Source organism: Corvus brachyrhynchos, unplaced genomic scaffold, assembly GCF_000691975.1.
Source record: "Corvus brachyrhynchos isolate BGI_N302 unplaced genomic scaffold, ASM69197v1 scaffold56, whole genome shotgun sequence".
NCBI classification, from domain to species: domain Eukaryota; kingdom Metazoa; phylum Chordata; class Aves; order Passeriformes; family Corvidae; genus Corvus; species Corvus brachyrhynchos.
Genome location: NW_008238664.1, coordinates 6,847,220 through 6,867,782, shown reverse-complemented (window position 1 = coordinate 6,867,782; position 20,563 = coordinate 6,847,220). Strand labels below are relative to the sequence as shown.

The 20,563-nt window shown below is 37.2% G+C and overlaps 1 protein-coding gene and 1 long non-coding RNA gene across 3 annotated transcripts in view; both read left to right on the top strand.

Moving 5' to 3' along the window:
- ATF7IP (activating transcription factor 7 interacting protein) overlaps positions 1-20,563 on the top strand; it is an 89,575-nt gene that overhangs the window by 61,670 nt on the left and 7,342 nt on the right. The window contains exons 12-14 of one of the 2 annotated variants that reach the window (XM_008636499.2): positions 11,398-11,476; positions 17,081-17,260; positions 18,148-18,333. In XM_008636499.2, coding sequence (XP_008634721.1) covers positions 11,398-11,476; positions 17,081-17,260; positions 18,148-18,333 — 445 coding nt within the window. The remainder of the gene's footprint in view (positions 1-11,397; positions 11,477-17,080; positions 17,261-18,147; positions 18,334-20,563) is intronic. The other variant, XM_017737788.1, reaches the window with a different exon arrangement.
- Positions 319-10,024, top strand: LOC108447540. The gene is made up of 2 exons (XR_001863146.1): positions 319-6,281; positions 6,355-10,024. It is a non-coding gene; the product is annotated as an uncharacterized LOC108447540 (long non-coding RNA).

The following is a 20,563-nucleotide window of genomic DNA, read 5'->3' as shown; positions in this document are numbered from 1 at the left end:
TTTCTTGGGTTTTTTCCCATTATTTTTCTGCTATAAGCGAACCTGGTTGGTGAACCAACAGGTTAAGAATAGTTTGTTTAAACTTAGATTTAGACTTTGGCTGCAAATTTAATGCAAAATTGTCAATCATCATTTAAAATTCACTTTAAGAATCTGAATTTAACATATATTCTTTGATAGAAGTTTATCATCTGTGACTCTTGAATTTTCTAATTAGATCTTGTCCTAAAATAAGACTGTTTCATTTCAGTTGCAAAAAAATCCGTAAAAAGCAAAACCAACCAACCAGCCATCATACTGACCACACGCCCTGCTCTGGTTCTAACTGCATCTGGGTGACTTAGTGCAACAGCAAATTGCTGGTGGCTTCCTTCTTCAACATAAATCTAGTTGGTGATTAAAACAGGAAGAGGGACTCTCTTGGCCAGTTTTGGCATGTCTCTAATTCTTTTTGATTATCATTTGGCTTCTAACTTGACTTCCGTTCTGTTGGCTTATAATTGGGTATTTCTGGATTCTCATTTGTTAAATTCTAATTCTGTTGGCACCAACTATACGGCGTCCTCTTACTACCTTCACTTTGAACCTGATTCTTCAGAACTACTGCCTGCAGTATAACTACTATACTGTAGTATAGTAGGTTTTGTATGGGAGAAGTTTTTTTAAATTAGAAAGTATTCCTCGTTTGGGCTGGAAGTATTGTTGCTTCACAAGACCCGGGATCATTGTTTACTAAGCTTTCTGGTAAAATTTGGATTAATTCTAGTTAGTAGAACATCTTTCTAACCTTCCAGAACTGAAAAATCTTTCTCCTGTTTCCCCTCCCACCTAAAGTGTTAAATGAATCTTTCCTACATGTATTTTATGTCTAGAAAAAACTGAAGTAAACCAAATGCATATTTTGCAGCTTTTGTATACTCAGTTTTGGCTGTGAGTACAGTAATGTGGAGAGCAAGGGGTAAAGTTTCTAGTCAGTGCTGTTCATGGCAGTACAAGTTATGCTGTGTGAACATAATGAATTCTATCAAAATGGACATGAATTGTACTCCTCAGTTGCAGTATCAGCAGAGAACCTCAAACAGCAGAATAACAGAGTTTCTTGGGTTTTTTCCCATTATTTTTCTGCTATAAGCGAACCTGGTTGGTGAACCAACAGGTTAAGAATAGTTTGTTTAAACTTAGATTTAGACTTTGGCTGCAAATTTAATGCAAAATTGTCAATCATCATTTAAAATTCACTTTAAGAATCTGAATTTAACATATATTCTTTGATAGAAGTTTATCATCTGTGACTCTTGAATTTTCTAATTAGATCTTGTCCTAAAATAAGACTGTTTCATTTCAGTTGCAAAAAAATCCGTAAAAAGCAAAACCAACCAACCAGCCAATAATCCCTCACCAGAAAAAACCCAAACCAAAACAAAAAACCCAACACAAACAAAAAACAGCACTTAGTCTATGTCAACTAAATTAATACTGGCCGCTATGTTATTGATTAAATTCCATTTCTTTTGATGGAGGTGACCCTGAAAACAGTAGAGAATGACTGGTTCCTTACATAATACTTCCATAAATTTAGTTTTACATCTCATTTTCATAATTCAGCTTTTGTACTAGTGTTGTGAATCTAGAACTTGTTTTCTCGGTGCTTTCCTGTTAAGTTTGGAAATCTCAGCTGTTACTTTAAGGGCAACTCTAACTACTTTTTGTTTTTATGAACTTAGCATGGTATCTTAAAGTATGTTAAATTTTCTTTGCTATATGCACCTTCTCTGTACCATGTGAAGAGCTCCACTGTACATAGTGTCAAATACCTGAAGGGATTGGAAGGATGCTTTGAAATTGAATTTGTTCTTGGGTTTGTTGTGGTTTTAGTCTAATACCTCTGGTTATCCTGAACTGTACAGCTTCTCAGTAGTTGCTGTTTAGGTCAGCATAGTCAAAGTTTTCAGTATGCAGTTTGGACATGCGATTTTGCTGTATGACTGTTTCTTGTTTTTCAGCCTTTCTCTCTGCTTCTTGCTCCAAAAGGAGTGGCTGCAGGGATGTGGGAGGGGGCTTCTTACTACTTCTGTTAGTCTTTCATCTTCAGCTTTTTTCTGCATACAGAGAAATTTAAGGGTTGTTATTTGGTCCCAGTCATTTTACCAATGGCCGTCCCAGTGCCTCGGGTCCTTGAGTTGCATTTGAAGACATGACAAGCACTTTTAATGTATTGGGGTAAATATTATTGTTACAGAGGCAAAGGCATTTTTAATTATATAGCAAATCTTTACAATGGTTTTAAAGTATTTTAGTATGTATCCCAGTTATAGATACAGGAGTTATATATAATATATATAATATATAAATATAGCTATGGTATACTGAGAGAATCTATGAAAGCAGTTTTATTATACTGTAACATAAAGTAACAGGGAACAAATCTGAACAGGGTTTGATGTGTTCAAAATGTCTGGCATAAGTCAATGGTCAAGAATGTTTGCATTATATTTATCAAAACACCAGGTCAGGTGAATAGTCTTTTGTTTCTTGTTCCCTGCTTCATGTGCATCTTGCCCTCTTAAGGAGTAAATATCTTTTTCTGTCTAAATTTCATCTGTGCATTTCACTTTACAGCTACTATTAGTTTATTAAATAAAAGTCCACCAGCGTCCTATCCATTTCCCATTGCTTCTGACATACCTTGATTTGTTTGGTTGAACTACAGTTTAATTTATTTTGCTGACTATTGGAAATTCATCTGGTACAACATTAATAAAGTACATTTATAACTCCTATCTCTTTATTCTGCAATGTGTAACAAACTTTGTGAGTGTCTCTTGGGAAATAATGTGAGCAAAATGGATATGTCAGCTTACAATTTATAAGCAGCTATTAATTCTATGTTGTTGAAGCATTATTGATGAATATGTTTCCTTGAATTTCATGGTTTTGTCACTGAAAATAAACATATATAGTTATATATGTAAAATGGGCTGCTTGGCTTTTGTCTATGACCTTGGGGTTATGTTCACGCTGTTTAAAATGCCACTAGCTCTCGTCTGTTAGATAGAACCTTTGCCCAACACTAATTAGAAATCTGAATTATAAAGTTGTTAGCAGGGCATCAGGTAGCTGAATTGGATGGCTGTTCTAAGGAACACAGTTAAAGTGAATCCCTTATTGTGTGGCTTTTAAAGTGATTTGTCTTTCCCTGTGACTTACCTGCGTTACTTAAACCACCCCCAGCTACTGAGAGCAGCTTTAAATGGGTAAATATACTTGTGTATTGTAGGCCCAAATTTGTTATTTGGGGCCAAGAATTTTGGAGGAGATATTAAAACAATCTAATTGATTATGCCATTACTCCAGGCATGGAGCTTTAAAAAGCTGTGGTAAACTAATCTGAAAAGTATTATAAATATATTTACTTTTCAATAAGATGGTCTTCCACCATCCAAGACAGCCATCCCACATGATACTGTTGGGAAACTGTCAGTGAGTTTTGGGGAAATAAGGTACATGTTTCGCCTTCAAAGAGTAAGAACCAGTAAAGAGATGTGTGTGTGTGTGCACGTATGTTTGTGTTTATTATATACCCTTTTAACTGGCTGATAAAGGAAAAAGAGAATCACAGATGCAGAAAAATACTTCTAGCATTGTGTGAAGTGTTTCTTTGTAACTTCTAATTGGGACTAGGATTACTAGCATCTAAAACCAGCTATGCTGGCAACCAATCTCTTATTTGTGTTCTTGTTAATAGGGGTAGCCAGACCATCATCTGCTCTTTGCACCAAAGAAGTGAGAGGGTATATAACACTTAGGGGTTACTATAACTGGTTATTCACTTTTTCCGTGCTTACATTGTTCTTGTTCTGTAGGAAGTGTTGCACAGTACCAGTTAAGGGTAAGGGGAATGTAGCAATCTTGTGAATGCAACACATAAAATGTCTGTTAAAAGAGTTTTTTAGTATTATGCAAATATGCAACCACACACTATCAAAACATGTATTGCAGCACTGTGAAATTTTGTGTAAACTTTGATCATGGTAAACTGCTTCCTTTATTGCGTTATTGTTTTCCTTTTTACCTTGATAAGAGACAACAAATATATTTGGTACGTGGTTGAGTAGATTTTCATGACATCTTTGCAAGGCTGGAATAATTATTTCAGTTTTGTGGGAGTTACTGCATTGGAAAAAACAACGGTTGAGAATGATAAAGCTGACCCTGAAGTAGTCTGTGACTGTAATATGCTCAGAAATGTATAAAAAAAATAATTTTCACAATTGCTTAAACTGTGCTTGCAATCTGTAGTTTTGTATATGGATGACTAAAAATGAAATATTGACTTTATAATTACGCATACAAACACAGTTTTACCACCCTCTCTATGCACATCCCATTCCCGAGACATATTTTTAACATCACTCCCCATAATTTAAGATTGATTTTGCTATTATATAACGCCTTGGTGCATCATGTGTTATTGTGGTGGTATGATGCTTCATGAATTGTCTGGTTTACAACTTCCAGATTTTTTTCTAGTTTGGTCTTTTTTTCTAGTAGAAACTTAATAAAATTGTCTCCACTGTGTCAGTGTGCCACACATAGTCTTCAGAAATTTTATTTACTACCCTGAAATACGTTTTTTATTTTGCAATTTATTTTTTCATTGTTGCATTTTTTCCCCTTAATTTTTCACTTTTACATACTGAAATGTTCCTTTATGAAAAGCAGGTGGCATTACAATCAATAACCTTGTTATCTCTTTGTGATGAACTGAACTGTGGCGTTATATAATACCAAAACTTTTAAAATCGTATCTATCATATGTGAATAGAGAAGTGAATATTCAGAACTTTCTTCAAAAATACCAACTTGCAGCTTTTGGTTTTTCATGTGGTACAATACATGTGCATGTTGTTGAGCTGTTCAGTTTGAGCTTTAGAGGTTTCTTTCCCAGTTTTTTACAGTAGTTTGCCATTGGTGTATATGTGCTGTGGTGTTTTAACTTTTTCTCTGTTAAATTTCACAGTTGCAGTTACGGTGGGAGATAACTTCTTTTCTCAATATCATGTCTACCATATGTGCTTTCGCCCTTAAATTGTCTCCTTCCTTATATTTGTTTTCCTTGTGGTATTGGAGTAGAAAAAATTGTGGAGATAAGTGTCTGTAAAAAAGCTTTTTCTTTCTTTTCAAAATTGCAAATGACAAATCAACCTAATTTGTAGCAGTAATGATCTGAAAAAGTTGCTGGCTAGCAAAGCTAAGGTGATATTCTTTCTCCCACTCCAGTATTTTACAACAGTGCGAAGCAGTCTCTGCGAGTGGAAAAACAGTGTAGTGGTAGTAGCCTGAGTGTCCACACTTTTGTAGAGGCAGATGAGGAAACTGCTTCCAGAATCACTTGAACACCAGAACCAGCCCTTCATTTTATTGCGAGGCTGATGCCCTTCTGATTCCCCCTCATTAATATACTGTTTGCTAGTGTGTAGATTAATTATTTGATACTACAAGTCAATGGCATAGGGGATATTATGACAGTCTTCCAAAAGAAGGAAAAAAGTTCTTAATTATAAAACATTTACATTGGTTTTATTGCAAATCTTAATTGTGACTTCAGGTTCAGGTGACCCTGTATTTATCCATTTTTGACACGTTCCATGATTTTTATTACCTCTAAGAACCCCTTTTCTATTATACTTACTGTTTAAATTTCTGTAATATCCATATGACACCGGTTTTAGAAAGTCAATGTGCAATTATTTTCTTTATCAAGGAAAACTGTATTATTGCTGCTTTTTCCTAGCAATTATCCCCATAAGTATATCTTATATGTCAGTCCATCTATTTCTCAGTACTTTCTTCAATGCTTAAAAAGACTTTAGTGGCTGGGATTGGAAGAAAGCAGATATTATGTATGCAGTGGAAAATGCATGAAATTGTAAGCATAGGTAATTTTTACTGATTCTTTGTAGAAAACCCTGAAGTGTAATAACTGAAATATGAATAGCAATTTTATATAATTAGTTAATACAAAGTCTTGTTTCTAGTAGTTTTCCTGGTCAAGAAATCTGAAAATGTTAGTTTTAAGCAAAAGTTTTGCAGTTAGTAGACACTTAGAAATACCAATTTCTAATGTGAAGCGGTAAAAAATGCACAAACTTGAATAGTTGCATTCATTTTATGCATACTTTCCATTGTTTTAACTTCCATATGCACTATAAAGCAGTTTCCATGTAACTTATGAAGAGGAATTTAGAAGAGGTTATGACGTTTATTTCAGGACTTGGCAGGTTACACTCAGATACTTGAAAGAGTATGCTTTCATGTTTTCCCTCTCTTTTTTTTTTTTCCTTGACTTGGCAGGTTACACTCAGATACTTGAAAGAGATAAGTGTTTATGCTTTCAGTTTTGCCCTCTCTTCTAGGGTCTTTCAGTTGCTGCTTTCACAAGTTCTGTGCTTGCCATTAAAATACTTTTCCTTCACACTTGCCAAGTGAGCTGCTTGCCTGGGGCATCTTACACACAAACAGATCATTTCATGTTGGTAATTGCAGTAGGTGTGGACATGACTTTGCAGACTAAAGCAGCTGGGGCAGAGGGGCTGCAATTTGACAAGATTTTCTTAAAAGAGCACACTTTTCAAAACAGATTGTAAGTGTGAAGGGCCTTCTCCTTGGTGGGCTGTTTCAGGAAAAATGCACAACACTGAGAATAGCGAAGTAACTTTGCAGTACACAACTCATCCTTCCATACTTGTGGTGGTGCATGCTCAGATGCTGCATGGCTTGTTATTTTCTTTTCCCTTGCTATGTTTTTTCCTCCTCCTGCTTCTTTTTTTCATCTTTGTTTCTGCTCTTAGTTATACCTTGTGTCCTCACCCCCCACTTAGCCTTGTGTTTTGCCTTTTTCCTGCAAGTTGTGCGCCTTGTGTTGGGCTGGTCTGTGTTAGACTTCAGTATGAAGTATTCAGTTACAGGACATACTGCTTTTATGCAAAACATCTTAATTGCAAATTGAAGTTCACCTACCAGCTGAAGACTAAAGATGTGGTTATATTAAAACTGGGAAGTCAAGAAAAGATGAAGTCTTGTATTTTTCTCACTTTTTTGGTAAAGATTTTTTCACATATATGTTTAAAACTGGCATTTTAAAGTGGGATTTGTTAGGCTGAATTTTTAATTCAATTTTTAATTCACTTTTCTCATTCCATTGTTTTATGTTAAGATTTTTACACTGCCATGTAAAAAGAGAGAGATATTTAAACTAAGGCAACTCAGACACAATTGTGGTTAACTGGATGGTTCAGCCCATGATGTTGCTACTTCCAGGCTATACAAACTTTACTCACCTGCTATGGATAAAACAGATCCAAAATGGCAATATGAATGACAGTATTTTGGAGGATTTCTACTTACTTGGAATTTAAAGGCACATACATTAAGATACATGAGCTGTAAAGGGATGGAAAAGGGGGTTTGGTAGCTTACATTTCTTTTAAATCTCAATGTAAACCTTTTTCTGCTAGATTACTTGAAATTGCCCAGATGCTGTTGTAAACAATCAGTTTTAAGTGCAGCTTCTGTTTGGTATGGAGACAGGTGCTCTGGTTATGACAAATGATGACAGGTTGGCTTAGGGGGTTGTGATTTTGTGTGCTTTTGTTGGGTTTGGTTTTGTGTTTGTTATTTGTAAGTGTGACATTTTAAATATATACAGATCACTTTATATTGCTGTGATTGTTTTGTTTCTGTTTCAGCTTATTTGTATTCTAAGGTGTGTGAATCCTTTGTTACTAAGACTTGCTAGGCAATATGTGAACTAAAACATCAGGCATATGTTTAGGGGTCTTGTTAGTGGTTTTAAATATTTTACTAATGTGGCTGTACTGATAGAACGGTGTTAAGATGGCATCATCTTGTTCTTCTGCAGAGATCAGCTGAAGCAGTTTCATGTTGTTGGCTTCCTGTGTTTGGAGATAGCTAAAAAGTGATAGCAGACCAGAATGCTTTGACTACACTTTTCTGCTTTACCAGTGTCTACCCAAATGCTTGCTGAAATCTAATCCTAGGAGCTGAAAGACCTTGTTCTCTTGTTTCTGTTTTTGACACAAATGGAAGTGTTGTTTGTACATGACCGAAAGTCCAATGCCAGGCTCCCCCTTTACTTCATCAGAGCTGCAAGTGTTCTGAAGCTGGGTTCTAATTTTGCTCAGAGCAGCACATCTGAATCTCCATTTCTAATGTGTAACATGGCAGTCTTCTCCAAAGAATCCGATTCCCTCCTTTTTAAGGAAGAAAAGAGCAGTTGTTTCTCTGTAGTCTTTCCTCAAACGTAGTGCTGTTGTAAACTAGAGTTTTCACAAGTCCTTGTACTACAAAAATTTCCCTGAGAGAATTTCTGGGTAAAATAGTCACGATACTAAAAAGGGGTGGTTTTGTTTTCTTGTTTGGTTCAGCACAGGGTTTTCTGAAAACACTTTATTACTTGCATTTCAGAGAGATGATGCCGTGTGGTTAAATTTGTAGGTCTTAACCATTCTTGTGGTATCAGTACTGCAAAAACATCTGGGATAAGGTGATAAAGTTGCTCTCTTAGATCATGGAGATGCTTAATTTTACTATGGGAAAGTAGTGTAGACCAATCTTCTAACACCTGATTGCCAGTTCTTTCTGAATTTCCTTTTCATTCCTGAATTTGAGATATCTACAAGTATCTGAAAACTGTGTGTGCCAACACTACAAAATACAGAAATGGATACTTCTCCTCCTTTTGAGTGTAGGTGGATGCTGCAAATAGTCAAAATCCTGACTGTTATGACAGGCATAATGAGCAGTCTGTTTTGTGTGGGGATACCCTGCCTATACCATGCTCCCCTAGGTAGGAAACACAATGTTCAGCTTTTTTGTTTTTTCAAATTTCCTTAAGATTTTCCTGTACCCCTGAATTTCATTTGAGGGAAATGCACAGTTGGTGAAGTAGGGGAATCTATCTAGTTGGGGAGGCTAGGGATACAGGACTTCATGGTGTGCTGTGTATTGAGTACTGCATCTGCTTGGAGTAGCTGGAATGTGTGTCCCAGAACCAGGACTGGGGGTGTACCACAGAGCTCTGCTTGAAGGCTTCCCTGCAGATCTGTAGCTCCTAGGATGGGCTGCAGGAAGAGCCTAACTACTTCTGGATAGCTCCTGTTGAGGAGGTTGCTATCCAGGCTAATTTAGTAAAAAGCCTTGAATAGTGTGGTCGGCTAAGAGGTCTTTCTTCCTGAGGATTGCATGTATGAGACCTTGTTGGCTGAGCTGATTTAATAGTTGCCTGTTTAACTAACTCAAGATTTGGCCTTCCAGACACACCAAAATAAAGAAATGCGTGCCATGACACTTGCTGACATGGAAATTCAGAGAACTTTCTCAAGTGGCACAGTCAAGTAGGGCTTCAAAACAGTTAGCTGTCATACAGAGTATTTTTCTAAGGATTTTGATTCCCTTGCAGAGGAAGAATTGAAAGGAAATTACTTCTGACTAATCTCTTTTTTAGTGATAAGAAATCAGTAGCTTGGTGTTAGGTTTTTTTTTTTTCTCCAGTTCCTTATAGATCTCCCTCTCCATTTTTCAATCTGCTTTCTCCTGGCAGAGAGAGCCGTGGTTCAAAATACACATTGTTGGCTGGGAAGATCATCAAGTTGGAATGAAATGCCTCTTGACTTTATGCTAATCAGTTTATCATTGATTATTTTAATGTGCCTTTTTCTTAAGCTTCTAAGTGGTTAAATCAGCTCATCATACTAAGAAACCTGTAGCTAGAAAGTATTTTAAATAGCAATCACTCAACAGAAGAATTCCATGGTTAGTAATTCTGAAATACGTTTCTCTGTGTATAGGAAAGATGAGTCCCTGTAGAGCTCTGTTCTATCACCTGTGAACATAAGTAGTTAGATATTTCTTACTCAAATCTTGTATTGTATTTTATTAGCAGCATTTCATCAGTGGCAGCATCAGAACTTAAGGCAAAAAGAAGCCAGGTTGTAATAATGCATAGTAAAGAGAACTGTCATGCCAGGCACTCCAGATTCAGTGAGTGATAATTCAGGCAGCTTCTGCTTGCATTTACTAATCGTACAATACCTCTTTTTGCTTCTCCTCAGAGCCTTGCCTGTGTAAGAATTGCCTTTCAGACTTCCTTAAAGGCTTCGTTTTGCCCAAATGAAAGGTCACAGAACAGATAATCTCAGTGCTTAGGCTTTGTGCATCTGTCACCATCTGACTGCACAGAAAAATCTCTAATATTCTTAGGGACCATGTCAGCATTAGTACAGACTATGTGGGTCTGATAACTTACGCTTTTTTCCATGTTAATTGCTCAGAGATTTTTGATAATTACAGTGTTTTTGTAACTCTTTGTGTTAAGGAAACTTGTTGACTCTAATTCATAAATCAGTAGCAGTTCAGTCCAACAATAAGTGATAATCTCTTCCACAAAACAACAAGAAGAAGATACCACAACTAAATTTTGTAGCAAGTTTAAGGAAGTAGAAACTGATATAATCACGATTTTTTTCTAGAAAGTATATTTAAAACCACAGAAATATGTAAGACCTCTCCCATATTATTTTCATCACCTAAGGGAAAATGTTGATAATCCCCACAGTCTGACCAGCCAAGGGACAGCAGTTGATCTAGAAGATAAATGTTGTTTGGTGGTCTCCTAGGGCTTTTTGTTAAAACATTTAACCTCTGCAATAGCTTAGAAGATCCCTCTATGCTCTCTAAAGGGATGGTTAAAAATAGATTTGTATGTAGAATAATAGAATGCTAAAATTTGTCATAATGGGTGAGAATACAGTAATGAAATTACTGGGTACAATTGGAGTTTTCTGATGGCTTTTGATATGTTTTGTAAGCATAGAAGTTCCAGCTTGTATGCTTACAAAAGCTTTCCCTTTTTCTTAATGTGAAGTCAGTGTCTTTTTAAGTACACAGGCCAAGCTGTCTCAAAATAAGTAAATATATTGTCCTCATGACTGCTCTGTCAGAAAGTTACACCACTACAGAGGAGAGCGCAGATTACAACTGGATTAAAATGTTAGGAGTCATAGTTGAAATATACTTTATAACAGCAAATTGTTATGCATTGAGCTGTAAAACAGCAATATGCTACTATTCATCAGGGTTTTTACTCCTTCCAAAGCTGAAAATAGTTTAATACTTGTTACTGCAATACAGTCGTTTGGTTATCGCCCATTTTTCAAGTCCTGGGATATTCGTCTGAAATTACCTTCTCTTGCTCTCATTTCATCAGTTCCTTTCTAATAAGTATCTGAGACCTCTCCTGAATGTTTAATATGTGTCCCTTTTCCACCTGTGCTCCCTGGATTTGCTTTTGCAAAATGAAGGAGTTTTGTCTTTCAGAGCGGGAAGTTCACAGGAAGTGAATCAGGAGGTGTCATTGACCTTACACTGGATGAAGAGGATGACAGTGCTTCTCAAGGTACGTGAAAAATACTTTGCTAGCTGCAGGGATAATTGAGCTGCAAGTGTTATGTCATCCCGTGAATGACAGAAAGGAATAAACTTCTCTTTCTGCTTAGTGTATTTTTTTCCTTGGTGTTTCAGTTAAATAGGACTCTTGTTTAAAAATTCTCTTAGATGTTAAATAAAAGGACTTTTGCTTACAGTCTTTTAAGATTTTTACTGTTCCTTTAATTTAAGTATTATCGGTATCTATGTTAAAATACCTCAGACTTGGGGAGTAGTTTGAGATGTTTGAGTTCTTGATATTTTAGAAAGCTCTTCTAGATGTATTTATTTTTTCTGTTTACTGATTATAATTAAAGCCCTTTTAATTCTACAGCTGATACTTAGGCATTAGAGTATTACAGCTTCTAATCTTTTGTTTAACTAACACTTTGTGTGCAAGAGTTTACAGACCAAATGCAAACTGTTGTTTGCTTTAGGACTGTATGCCAAGAGCAGAGTAAATATAGTCGTGCTCTTATATACTTTGGCAGTTTGGATGCACTTCATCTTGTAAAAAAACACATTTCTTTTTATATAAGTCTTGTGTAAATGTAGGCCAATCTAATTATAGTTAGCATTGGATTAATGAAGAATGAAGTACTTCAGAGAAGTAATGAGTCTCTACTTAAGACCATGTATTGTGCTGCCATTTTCGTTGGAAAGAAACATATTTCTACTACTGGAGATAAACTTTTCTGTCTGTCTGGTCTCTAAATGCATGTCCCTGTGCTGCATTCTAAAATCCACCCACCAAGAAGTTTGATTCCTCTGGACAACCGTGATAGTTATTTCTCTAGCTAGTGCATTCAAGTTCTACACAAACATTCTTAATAGCTTGACTTGCTTTGTATTTGTATTACGCAAATGTAGAAAATCATATTGGCATGTGGTAGCATTTCTTCCAGTGAGGAAGAAATTGTAGAGTTATAGAATGGTTTGGGTTGGAAAGGATCTTTAAGATGATCTCCTTCCAACCCCCCCCTGCCGTGGGCAGGGACACCTCCCACTAGACCATGTTGCTCAAAGCCCCATCCAGCCTGGCCTTGAATAGTTCCATGTGATGTTATCACCAAAAGGGGAGTGTGAGGTATACAAGTATTAGGAAAGCATGATGCAATTCAGATAGCTGTCTGGTTCTCTTATCAGTAGAGGATACGTGGTGCACAGTGAATTGAGTATGAGCCAACAGTGTGTTCTCATTTCAATTTAAGTATTCCCCCAGGCTGGCACTGGTGGAACCGCAGCTGAAATACGGTGTCTAGTTTTGGCTCCATCTTCTTCAAACTCAGAAGAATTGTGGTAGCACTGGAGAGAGCCTCACTCATGGTGTCAGGATGGTGAGGGCCGGGAGTGCACAACCTGTGAGAAGAGATAACAGACCAGGGCATGTTTGGCTAAGAGCAAAGCAAGAGATGAGGTACTAAGCAGCCTTACAGCTACTTGGAGGGTACTTACAAAAATGACAGAGCACAGCTCTTCTCTGCAGTGCCAGATGATACATTAAGGGGCAGTGGCCATGAACTACAAGTTCAGGAAGTTCAAGTTCAGCTTCAGGAGGAAAGAAGTCACCATAGTGCTGCACAGAGGGATGGTAGAAACTCCCCTCTTGAATGTTTCTGAGATTCAGCAGGGTAAAACCACAAATCATTTGAATAAGTTGTTATTGACAGTCCAACTTCAACAAGAAATCGGACTACACAGCCAGTAGAGGTCCTTTTCAGCCAGGATTTTGAATTGATGAGCTGAGTGGCAGAATAGCTGACACAATCAAGTCTTTATCACTGTCATCTCTTCTGAGGGTTAGTTCTCAAAAAGATAAAAGAGGTGGTTGCTTTGGGACTGTGTAAGGCTGTCAGGTAAGGTTAAGCTCCCCAGTCCTGTTTAATACTCTGTAAAAGACACCCAGCAGATAGATCAAAATGGATTTGTGGTATGTTTTAAAGTAGCATGTCACAGTATTGTGATGTACTTCAGCTAATCATTTTCTATTTAAAGGTTTCTCAAAGTAACATTTTCCACAGTTTTTTCCTTCCTAATTGCATTAAGTAGATGTTCACCTCACAATTGCCATAGAAGATAAACACCACAGTTGCACATACAACTGTAAGACTGCTTCTCTAGGTAGAAGTGCTACAGAGTTGTAGCCTCATTACAGCTTAATTCTTCCCCAATTTCTTTGTTGGGGCTTGAGCCAGTGTCTTAAAAATTTCTCTAGTGGGATATTGTGAGATTCTTTCCCCTTAGTTGTCAGGTGTTAGAAAATTGTCTTTCCGTTAGGAGGAAGGTTAGTGGGGTACTTTCATACTAGGTTAGCTCCTGTGTGTCTCTTCACTGCAAAGCAGAAGCTGATAGCCTGAAGCCAATGCAGATGAGTTCATCTTTAGAATTTGTGTGAGAAGTCAGTGGGTTTTTTACATAAGCTGTAGAAACATAGGAACCAAAACCCTTATAAAAGCTTGCATTTCACCATGCAGTGAGAACACAGCATTAGGATTTTTGAGCAAGTTTCTCAGGAATACGTTCTGATAAGAACTTCAAGGTTAAACAGAGGAAGAGTACACTTGTAACAGCTTTTGCATAATCATAAGCATCTATATACCTGTGGCCAAATATTTTTTCCACTGCACTCTGTTTACAGCAAATGTGGAGCAAGTTTTATTTTATTCTAGATTTACACAACCTCAGGATAGAAAATACCTTCAGCATTACGGTGTTTCCTGCAAGAATATTAGTTCAACACTAATTCAAATAGAAGAGCAACACTTACATAGTGTTCTTGGGAACACTTAGATCCTGATTATTTTCTTTAAAGCATTGTCACCCACATAAAAAGTAAACCTAATTCTGCTTATTTAAATCCTAATATCTACTAATATATAATAACATCTTCTGATGTGTGCAAGAATTAATGAAAATTGTGTAATTTTTGAGAAACCATGTTAAGAGTAATCTAGATACTTTCTGTCTGCAAATATCTTGCAATACTTGCACTTTGGACCTTGCTGTCTTTTTTTATAAAATACTTGTGTCGCACACTGCATTAAGTTATTTTGTATGAATATTAAAACAATTAATAGATTCAGTCTAAAGTGGGTCTGTAGTCTAAGATACATACATAAATGTACTCTTAACAACAGCTGTGTTCTGCTTTTTAATTATTTTGTGGGAAAAATTATGAAATACATAATCAGTTTTCTATTTTATTTTATCTGGTTAACAAATCTGTAGTTCACTGGATAATTTTTTTCTTATTCTTGAACATGCCTGTGGCATGTTTGCTGTTCTATAATCCAGCTATACCAGTTATGAACTAGTACACTATTCAGAACTCCTTTGTGCTATAACTGCAGTGTTATAGGCTGTTTCTGGCATGGAAATTAGCCCCTCTTCTTTTCCATTTTTGTTTTAGATTAGGAGTTCTGCTTACACCTCCAGTAGTAAAAATTTCCATTTTATGCTCATTTCCATATTTTTCTGTCTCCTCTAGGTCCACATTTGTTGTGAATATGATGCTGTGTTCATTTAATATTGCAACTGTTGCATGATTACTTCTAACCTTAGCCCTGTGCTTACTATGTACCCAGTCTTCCTTGCTGGTTTTTTTACTTAAATAGCCTTTGCCATTTGTGTCCATTTATTTAATGAAGTCTAGTTGGTTATCTGTCATCATTTCCAGTGGCTGGTGCAATGCTGACCTAGTTTCCAGTCACTGGAATGTCAGCAGGGCTCTTCTTGATTTGTCAAGGGTAAATGAAATTGCTCTGTGTGAAATTCAAAACAAAAGCAAAACTGGAAAAGCCCTCACATTTGTCGAGATTGTCTTCTTTCCTTGAAGCACATTTACAGCAGTATTCTTTAAAGGTTTTTGCTTGTTGGATTGTAAGTGCATCTTCCAAGTCATGACTAAGAGTGTACTCACATCACTGGAATTATTCAGCGGTAGTTGAGCTGTGCATCAGTCTGTAAATATTTGAAGTAAACAGATGTATGCATCTCTGTAGGAATCCCTTCAGAGTCAAGTAGTTTACTGAACACTGGGAAAGTTCTCATACTTGGGGAAAACAAAAGAAGCTTGAACCAATCACAGGGCCTGTTAGTTGATAGAAGCGCAGGAAGCATCTCACCTTTTGTTTTCAAAATGAGCATCCCTTCACGGCTCCTTTTAGAGACTTCAAATGAAGAAAAGAACATTATATTTTCATCAAATGGCTTCAGTGAAGTAGCTTGGCTGTTGAGTCTACAGAAAGACAATATGGGCTGCAATTCATACTGTGTTTTATTTTTGAGGTCTTGAATTTTGGGGATATGGTCTGGGCATGGTTATGCTGGTGCTGGGTTGATGGTTGGACTAGATGATCTTGAAGGTCTCTTCCAACCTTGATGATTCTGTGATTCTGTAATTGTGTCTCATAGAATCATGCAGCAGTTTGTGAAGGGTACTGCTACTTCAAGCTGTAGTAGTTAGTGTTAAACACAGCTCAGTGAGACTATCAAAATAATCTCAAACTGCTAATATTTTGAGCTATGGTGGCATTAGCCCTGTTCTTAATGCTTTGAAATCTAGTTGGTATACCTAATTGAACATTTTTTATGTGATCCTCACTATATTGTTATATTTTCTCAAGAGTAAAATGATTATTTATATATTTTCTTCTTTATATTCTATGCTCTTTTAATAAATTAGTGGCTAATGCATGTACAGTTTTATTAGGGAAGAATCCTTCTGAGTGACTGCCCTTAAAATCTACTCTTCTATCTTGTGTGTTTTAGCTCTTCAGTGGTGCCTCCTCTGCCCATTACTAATTTAATGTAGCTGAACTATCCAGATGAAAGCTTCTCAATTCTTCTTTATTCAACTTGGGCCAAGTCTTAATTAGATACAGACTTGCACTCTAATGAATATTTTATCTAGTCACAAACAAACTAAAGCAGGAAGAAGTATTGCTGTGGTAAACTACAGACACAGGCAGTATTTGTCAGTATCACAAGTCAGTAAGTCATGACGAGGAGGGTGTCAGTGTGATAAAACAGATTTTCTTTTTAAAGTTTTCTATAAATAATAAAGTGATTTCACCTTTTTTAAGTAAATATCATGAAAATTCAAAATAGCAGCAACAGGACTGACAGATTGAACAAAGGGAAACATCAAAAGTAGGCAAGACTTCTTTAGGGAACTAAATTTAATTGAGTACTGCAGTGTTTAGGCCTTTTAAAGGTTTTAGGATTTTTTTTTTTTAATAGAAACTTTAAAGACTTTGGCATAGTGTTCCATTGAATTCAGGTTTCCAAATTGCACTGAAATATGCAGACTTCATGATGATAGAATAAAACATTGTGGAGTGTGTCTGGGCAGGGGAGAGAGTGCGGTGGTGAAGACGAGGAGAATTGAATGAGTTTTCTTCAGATATGTTTGCATAAACAAAAAGGTTAGAGAAATGTCATGCTTTGAATATCCTCACCAGTCTGTAAATGGGAGAGGGACAAAAGGGTTTTAAAACTCTGTGATGTTTCAAACAGTGATTCAGAAATGAAAATTTCTGTTTGCTATTGTCTATAAGTTCCATTTATTTTAAAGCAGATGGCAAGAAGCAGAAGCAGAACCAGAGCCAGGTACCTGTGACAGGACTGAGCATACCCACCCAGCCCTTGACTCGACCCCTGCAGCCATTGCCACCTTTGCAGCCAAGCCCTGTACAGCAGCCAGGTGTGCCAACAAGTGGCCCTTCACAGACCACCATACATGTATTACCCACAGGTAATTTCATTTGACATCACTGTGTGAGTGCAGTGGCTGCTTTTCTTCTTGAATTAGACTGCTGTGTGTTCTACATTGTGCTAATCTTTTTAAGTGAATATTCAGAATGTTGGAGTCACTTCATAATCTTTCATTCTAGTCAGTTTCCCATAACATTTTTTTCTTTTAAACTGATAAAGGGGAAAGATAGTACTATTGATTTGGAAAGAATTCAGGATCAATTTAATTCCATGGAGAGGAAGAAATCATGCTAAGGATGGTCATGGAAATTATTAAATATACTGTTGTTGGTAAAACTGAGGGAGAATAAACCTGTACCTTCTTTAAGTAATGGCGGAAAAAACATTATCAGCATCACTCCTACATCTGTTCCTATGCACTTGGCAGTTAATTCTTCTGGCAGAGGGAATGGCAAGGCTGACATTGAAGTTCTATCCCTACTTAAATATTACTTTGTAGTGTGATTATGTTTTCCCCTTTCTAAAGAAACATAGATCTTCTTTTTTTCTTTCTTTTATTCTTTTTCTGTATATGATTGTTGAAGATTAGTTGGCACTGGAATAATCTTATGACTGCTGTGTTCTGCAGACTCTTTGGTGGATTTTATATTCTCCCACTGTGCTTATATGCAGGACCTTTGCAGGGAGTGAGGAGATACTATCTTTATCTTTCCAGTTAGGAAGCTGTATATATATAGACTTTATTATTTCAGGTGAAAATACTGTTTAGGCTGTTTTCACTTTTCTTGCATTACCCAAAGCAGACAGAGAGAGTTTTTATTTTACATGGCTCAGATGAGTCAGTTTTCCAGAGGAGATGTGTACTCTGGAACAGGCATATGGCTTTGACATGGAATTCAGGTTTATGGTGTGCTCTGTCTTTTTCAGCTTCGACAACAGTGAATGTAACTCATCAGCCCATGGCTCCAGCTGTTCCCAAGCTTCCTATCCCAAGAACCCCTTCTAAGCATCAGGTGGTCTATACCACTATTCCTGCACCACCAGCTCAGAATCCTGTAAGAGGAGCAGTCATGACCAGCCCAGGCTTAAGGCCAGTCACGCCACAGACTGGAGGTAGGGGATGATTCCTTCCATGTGCTTCTTACTGTGACACAGCTGGTATGATCCACCTGATGGATGTGGCATTTAGTTTTTTGATTTGGGTTTGTTGTTTGGTCTTTTTACAATACTGGTCCTAGTTAGAGAGGTTAGGGGTTTTTTTCCCCAGCTTACAGACTTGAGAAAATTCTTAGGCTACTAAGAAATTCTACCTGCAGCTATGTGAATGAGGAAAAATTGGATTTAAGTCATCCCAGGCACTAGCTCTGCCAGTTAAGCATCTGTGATTGACATGTCCCATACTTTACAAGGTAGTGGAAGGTAATGAGACATGTGCCACTGTTCTGAGAAAGATAAAGAACATTTTTTTATTATGGTGGAAATTTAAAATATACTTATGTAGAAAATCTTGTTTGATTTCCTGTCTAAAAGTTACATTTCTATCAGGCATCCTAATGTAATTCCTTAACAATCTCTGATGTCCTGTGCTCAGCAAATTTCCTTCCTGTCTCAAGGCCTGAAGAGATTAAATTTCTCACTGGATATATCAGAAATTAATACATGCTTGAGTTTCCTTGAGGAGAGATGTTGGCAAATTCCCCTTTACTTGCAAATGCATAACTGATACCTTCTTCTAGCAGTAAACTCATTTTCTGAAATGAGTAATAGATGCCAAAAATAAAGAACTTAAATGATATTTTGTTACAAAGTGGTGGATTTTAACTGCCCTACTTTTGCTCCCCACAATTTCTACACTATGGTTATTTTAAGACCTTTGTGTTCAACATAAATTTCCCTATTTTAGTGCACTGAGTATGAGCCTACTTTAGTGATGTCCTGGTAGTGATGCTGCTACTGATGTGTATTGGTTTATATTATCATTGCAACAGCCTTTAGTGCCAGTAGCAGATGCTTCTGGTGTAAGATCGCTGCACTTTGTCTTTGAAAGATTGGCTGTGAGAACCCATCCAAAGTGTTTTGGAAATTGCAGTTTTGTACTTCTGCCTCAAGTGAGTAGTATACCTATCCAGAAATGATGCTATGTTTCTATCTTATATCTTATTAAGGCATTTCTGACCATGTTCAGATGGTTGTAATTTCCTGAGACAGAACTACAGTCATACTAAACGAGCATATCTTACTGGATTCTCATAGATGAGAAGTAGCCAGCTCAGGTGACTGTTTATCCCACAGGAGTTTGCACAGCTTCATCAGCTTCTTAGATTCCAATAGGAAGATGATGTAAGGCACCTACCTGGTGTTTAGCACTTTATAATAAAAACATTAAGATTTAGCACTCTGAGCTCCCTGCCTTGGACTTGCAGATCACACAGACTTCTGACACTCATCCCCTACGGACTGTAGCTTGATGAGTGTTTATAGAGAGAAGAAATTGCCATGTAATAGCTGTGGTTTCCCGATAATGCGCTGCTCTGTGAGCTTGTCTTCCGGAGTATTAGAATGCTTCAGTCACACACAAGTGTGGAACTAGGGTGTGGTAGAGATTGCCCCAAATCTTGTATTTCTAGACAGAAATGGAAGGACACCCTGGGCAACCCATAACAATGCGCAAAAGCTTTGAGTTCACAGAACATACATGTCCAACAGTGAGTAGATAAAATGTTACTTAAGAGAATTAGCTGTGATATAAAATGAAAACCTGGTAACTTGCAGGAGTTTTGGATGTTAGTTACAGGGCTATAAAACTGTCTCATTTATTCATGCCAGGCAGGTCAGTTTGCTGGGAACAACTGAAATGGTGATGACTGTGAGTAGTGTCCATCATGGAATCTGACGAGAGATGTTCTGTGAGGGAGGACAAGCTTCTTGGACAGTGACTTAGCTTTTTTTGCTTTCAGTGCCATCCACAGCACAGCCTTCTGAGTGGATAACATTGTGCTGCAGCAGCATTTCTCTTTTCCTTTCTGAATCCCAAAATGATGTAATTTTTCTTTTCATACTTAAGCTCCCTGTATCTCCCACACTTCTCCTCACTATAATATTCTCACAGGTAAATTCTGACTAGTTTCAGATCTGATTCTGTGAGATTGTCAATCCAGCTGTCAATCTCCTCAAACATTATGTCCCTTCTGCAAACACAAGCGCTCACTCTCTCTCACTTTTACAGCTTCAGGGGCTGGGAGGTGATTTTGTTGTTGTGCAGTGCTTCATCAGTCCGCTGGCAGCCGGAGGGGTCTGTCTGAAATTTGGCTTCATTCAGCCGCTGGACCAAGGGGCGTGGCGT